A 5,936-nucleotide genomic window follows, 5' to 3' on the forward strand; every position below is an offset into this window, starting at 1 on the left:
CTGGGTGGCTCAGTTGGTTAAGCGACTGCCTTCAGCTCAGGTCATGATCCCAGGGTCCTGGGATCGAGTCCCGCATCGGGCTCCCTGCTCTGCGGGGAGCCTGCTTCTCCCTCTCCCACTCCCCCTGCTTGTGTTCCCTCTCTCGCTGTGTCTCTCTCTGTCAAATAAATAAATAAAATCTTTTAAAAAAAAAAAAAAAACAAAGTTTCTGTTAAAGGTGATGAAAAAGTTTTGGATATAAATCACTATCTATGACTATATCACTATTTATAGATCACTACATAATGATTGTTTAACATTGTGAATATACTTAATACCACTGAATTGTATATAAAAATGATTAAAATGCAAATTTTATATTAGGTTAATAATTATAAGTGGATGTTATAAACAACTTTATACCAAAAGAATTTGAAAATTTAGATAAAATGGACAAATTCCCAGGAAAACACCATTTACCAAAATTGATACAAGAACAAACAGACAATATGAATAATTCTAAATCTCTGAAAGAAGTTGAGTATGTAATTAATAACCCTTCCACATCCGGGGACAGCATCCATAGGCATTCAGAATGGTCCAGCATTTGACCTGCTGTCATAGGTTGTCCTACGATACAGCCTCTAACAAAACTAGGCTGTCCCAAACCCCTGGTAATAGAATCGTTTACCTTTATACCAAGAAGGTTGGGAAATCACCCAAATCTGCATGTGGTGTGGGCCCAGGGCGACTTCAAGGAGTTTGTGCTATGAGACCTAAAGTCCTTACGAGGTTGTCTAAAATGAAAAAACAGGGGCGCCTGGGTGGCTCCGTCATTAAGTGTCTGCCTTCGGCTCAGGTCATGATCCCAAGGGTCCTGGGATCGAGGCCCCACGTCGGGCTGTCTGCTCAGTGGGAAGCCTGCTTCTCCCTCTCCCACTCCCCCTGCTTGTGTTCCCTCTCTCTCTGTGTCTCTCTGTCAAATAAATAAATAAATAAAATGAAATGAAATGAAAAAACACATGGTGGTTCCATGTGTGCTAAGTGTGTTCATGACAGGACCAAGTGTGCTTTCCTTATCAAGGAGCAGAAAATCATTGTGAAAGTGTCGAAGGCACAAGCAGAGTCAGAAAGCTAAATAAACAATGAAGTTTTTTTGAGTAATAAAAAAAATCAGAAGGCCTAAAAAAAAAAACAACCCTTCCACAAAAAATACTCAGGGCCTAGGCGGCTTTACCACTGAATACTGCCAAACATTTAAGGAAGAAATAATATCAATCTTACTCTTCCAAATAAGCGATAAAGAACTCCTGAACTCATTTTATGAAGCTACCATACCTTAATACCAAAACTTGACAAGGACATTACATAAAAGGAAAATTCCAGGCCAATTTCATTCATGAACATAGATGCAAAAATCCTATGACAATATTAACAAGTTGAATCCAGCATATATAAAAAGCATAACACATCATGACCAAGTAGAGTTCATTCCAGAATACAAGGTTGGTTAAGAATGAAAATAAGTAAATACAGAATTGCCACATTCACAGAATAAAAGAGGCAATGCTTATGATCATTTCAAAAGATGCAGAAGAAGAATTAGATAAAAGTCAATATCCATTCCAGATAAAAACTCTTAGCAAACCAGGAAGGAAAAGGAGTCTACATAATCTGATACCGTTATCTACAATAAACCTATAGCAAACATCATATTTAATGAAGAAATGTTGAAAATTTTTCCTCAAGGGGCACCTGGGTGGCTCAGTCGTTAAGCGTCTGCCTTCGGCTCAGGTCATGATCCCAGGGTCCTGGGATCGAGCCCCGCATCGGGCTCCCTGCTCGGCGGGGAGTCTGCTTCTCCCTCTCCCACTCCCCCTGCTTGTGTTCCCTCTCTCGCTGTGTCTCTCTGTCAAATAAATAAATAAAAAATCTTTTAAAAAGAAAGAAAATTTTTCCTCTGAGATGGGGAAATGAGAAAGGGATGCCTTCTATTTACCTTTTCTATACAACAAACAGGGCCGCGCTAACCTATTGGAACAAGACAGTGATATACTGCAAGCTTTTCAGGGCATTTATCCTGTTGGGTGGGGGAGAATGGGAAACAGAAACCTTTAACAAAGAAGCAATTATAGAGCAATGAGAATCTCTCTTCCGCTTCGCTCATCCCTTTTTTTCTTCTGAGGATCAGAACCAGAGTGGAAGCAACAGTTCTTAGGATCACCAGTCAGATAATGTTGATCATTCAACTTTAGACCAAGAAGGGGCCTTGAAATATCATCTCCTATAACAACCCTGTCGATTCACAAGAAAAGAACCATGATCCAGAGAGTTGTCCAAGATCCGACTGCCACTTAGATGCCATTTTCCTCTCTGGTTGGTAATGTGAGTCCCTTAGGTCCAATGCATGAAGCCCCAGGTGCAACAGCGACTTCACCCTCTGGGGTGAAGGCTGTGGAATAAAGCATCACCCATGGAGAGTCCGAGCATGTCCAGTGGCGCACCTTTTGCCCTGCTGACATCACAAGCAGAATGCTGGGGCTGGTCACACTTGAACTGTGATGTCAGGGAACAAAGCTGGGGGAAATCTTTGAGGAGGGGGGCCAACTTGATAGGGAGATCACGAAAACAGCCGCCAAAGGGAAAGGTACGAAGGCAGCCATCGGATCCCAAGAGATGGAGAGGGCTGGGGTGGGGGCACACAGGACCCTCCCAACAGCTGGTGAAGTGGGACCAGGGCAAGACACCTGCACCTGAGTGCCTGGGGGTTCTATTCTCTCCCATCCCAGGGCAGCCGAGCCTCTAGCCCTCCCTGACATGCAGAAGGTTTCACGTAAGTACTTGTGCTTCCTACCTTTCTTCTGAAGGGCCAGAGAAGTGGCTCCTTTCCCTGACATTGATGTGACTTCTTTCTGCCATCCGCTGGCTTGTCCAAGATGTGTTGCGGGAGTTAGGGCTGGGACACGGAGAACACAATCCCCATGTCATGCCCCCCGTGTGGGCTGACCGATGACACAGTCTCTGTACCCCATGGGCAGACAGCTGCTTGTATGGGAAGGACTGGTGTACCCCTGAAAGGCCCCTCAGCTCCTGCTGTGGCTTCTTCATGGCTCTGCTCTATCTTCTCAGGGCTAGCCCAGAACCACAACCCAGCCCTGCAGCCCCCTGCCCAGCCCTCGAGACCTCTCCAAACCCAGCTCCTGATGAGTAACAGCAGTCTCCGCACATTCGAGGACCAAGTCCTCTGTCCCATTTGCCTGGAGGTGTTCCGCAACCCGGTCACCACCGCCTGCGGGCACAACTTCTGCATGACCTGCCTCCAAGGTTTCTGGGACCACCAGGCCTCCGTGGGCAAGACCCTCTACTGCCCCCAGTGCCGAGAGAGCTTCCCCTCCAGACCGCGCCTCTGCAAGAATGGCATCCTGGAGGAGATGGTGACCTGCTTCACCCAGGCCAAGGGCCAGACCTTGGGATCCTCCCGGATCCTGGCGGGGCCCGGGGACGTGCCCTGCGACTTCTGTTCTCCGCAGAAGCTCAAGTCAGTCAAGTCCTGTCTGCAGTGCATGGCCTCCCTGTGCGAGAAGCACCTGCTCAGCCACTTTGAGGACCAGGCGTTCCGGGACCACCAGCTGCTGGAGCCCGTGTGGGACCTCCAGAGCCGCGTGTGCCGGAAGCACCGCAAGCTGCGGGCCCTGTACTGCCGCACGGAAGGCCGCTGTGTGTGCGGGGCCTGCCTGCTGGAGGAGCACAAGAACCACGACACCCTCCCCCTGGAGGAGGAGCGGGCCCGCAAGGAGGTGAGGCGGGGGGACCCGGGACCTCACGGCTCTGAGGCTCTCACGGAGGGTAACTGTCTTCACAAGCCTGGGCACACTGGTCCTTGGGGGGCAGTTACACAACCATCCAAGTGATGGTCATGGGGGCGGATGCGCCACGACATGAGAAAGGGTTGGCGAGTTCAATGAGCGAGGGCCCCGAGTTGTATGTACGAGTTGTAGGTTCTTTTGTTGTTGTTGTTGTTTTTGCACAGCAAAAGGAAAGGCTGAGAGAAAACCTGTCGTGTCAGGTGGGGCATATCCCCTCCTTTTCTCTACTTTTTTTTTTTTTAAAGATTTTATTTATTTATTTGAGAGAGAGAGAGAATGAGAGAGAGCACATGAGAGGGGGGAGGGTCAGAGGGAGAAGCAGACTCCCTGCCGAGCAGGGAGCCCGATGCGGGACTCGATCCCGGGACTCCAGGATCATGACCTGAGCCGACGGCAGTCGCTTAACCAACTGAGCCACCCAGGCTCCCTCCTTTTCTCTACTTTCAACTTTTGTTTAATATAGTTGTACTGCTTTTTCGAGGGGAACACTTAGATTTCAGACATTCCCTCACATGTATTCAGTACAAGTGCTCTTCCCACATAGCCACCCAGGAACGGTCCACGGCCAGGAGGCCCGGCCGGAATGTAAACCCATTCACCACCCTGTTGAGCTCAGCTGACACTTTTTCCATAGCAAGACTTGGTCAACGAAGCAAGCAGTGTGTTGATTTATAGTCTGGCTTGAGCTTCTTAACTTGACGGTGCACCAGCAACAGTTCCTGGACAGGCACTTGGAACGGCACAGTTCTGTCATCTGTTATAAACAAGAACATGCCCGTTGCTGGAACAGGTGGAGACTGAAGGCTTCTCTGTAGAGGGACTTGGGACACAGGGCTGCCTGGGCCAGGCAGGGCCACCCCCAGCAAGGTATCTCTGGGGTTTCATATCTGATAAGTCCCTCCTCGACCCACTGCTGCCTCTCAAGCCCCTGAACCCTCCACAGCCCCTTTCTGTAACCTGAGACCCGGTGGTCGTCACTGTCAGGAGCAGAGAACCTGAGTCCTAAGAATGGGGAGAGAGTCTCAGGGAGTAAGAGACCACAAGCAGAGGGTAGACCCCGGGCCATCTGCCCTTCAGCTCTGGTGTCTCTCATGTAGGCATCTTAGGAATGTAAGAGGTATGTCTCCTCTGGGCTTGTAGAAGGGCTTCTCCGAGGCCACCTCTCCAAATCAGGGCCCTCTCCTCCTCCCTCTCGCTCCCAGGTGGAGGTTCGGAAGGTCCAGGCCAGTGTGGAAAACCAGATGCTGATCATCAACTCTGACAGCCAGAAGCACCGAGGGCAGGTGGCCTTTCTCTCGGTAAGGCTGGCCCGCCCTCTCCCAGGCCCCGGCTTCCCCGCAGTGCCCTGCATCAGGCTGAGGGCCACTCTAAGGCCTTGGCATGGATGTCGTGTAGCCCGGCAGTCAGCAACAGGATGCCGAGGCACGCTCCAGGCCATAAGACTAGGGGTACCCGGCTGGGGCTCAGAGATGCCTCTCGACACACCGTCCACCCCACCCCCCCACAGAAACTGATCCAGACAACACGTGAGGAGGTGAACACCTGCTTCTCAGAGATCATCCAGGAGGTCAGACAGCTGCAGATGAAGGTCTTGGATTTTGTGGAGAAAGAGGAGGCCACTGCTCTGGGGAAGCTAGGCAGCTCCATCCAGCAGAGCCACAACCGGCTCCTGAAGCTGGAGGGGGACAGCATCTGGCTCCGCACCCTGCTTGCCAACAGGAGTGACCAGCAGTTTCTGCAGGTGAGGCCCCACCCACCCCTGTCTCTGCCCCAGGCCCTGATCCAGCCTCTGCCCCCCCTCCACCTGCAGGTGCACCAGATCTGCCCAGACCTAGGATTAAGTGATCAGCATTTGGGGCTGCATCTCTTTGTCCATTCTTCGGCCTCTGGGAGGCTCCCCATCCCAGGCCATAGGTCCTGAGCTTACACCAACCCACTTGGCTTCTTCCTCCACCTCAGCACTCAGCCTTACCCTAACTTTCCTGCCTTCATTTCCCTGGAACAGAAGGGAGTGGACCCTGGGATTCCAAGTATCTGCCACAGTCTATATGTTTCTCCAGACTAGCCCAGGCCAGGGATGGAAGCGAGACC

At 50.7% G+C, this 5,936-nt stretch overlaps 1 protein-coding gene across 1 annotated transcript in view; it reads left to right on the plus strand.

The window, feature by feature from the left end:
- The first annotated feature begins 1,895 nt into the window (after positions 1 to 1,895).
- The window catches only part of LOC145718879 (E3 ubiquitin-protein ligase TRIM65-like), a 6,078-nt gene continuing 2,037 nt past the window's right edge, over positions 1,896 to 5,936 (plus strand). The window contains exons 1-3 of the mRNA XM_081810382.1: positions 1,896 to 3,776; positions 5,048 to 5,143; positions 5,353 to 5,586. Coding sequence (XP_081666508.1) covers positions 2,961 to 3,776; positions 5,048 to 5,143; positions 5,353 to 5,586 — 1,146 coding nt within the window. The 5' untranslated portion in view covers positions 1,896 to 2,960. The remainder of the gene's footprint in view (positions 3,777 to 5,047; positions 5,144 to 5,352; positions 5,587 to 5,936) is intronic.

This window comes from Leptonychotes weddellii, unplaced genomic scaffold (genome assembly GCF_054177405.1).
Source record: "Leptonychotes weddellii isolate Sample4059 unplaced genomic scaffold, ASM5417740v2 HiC_scaffold_2416, whole genome shotgun sequence".
Taxonomy (NCBI): domain Eukaryota; kingdom Metazoa; phylum Chordata; class Mammalia; order Carnivora; family Phocidae; genus Leptonychotes; species Leptonychotes weddellii.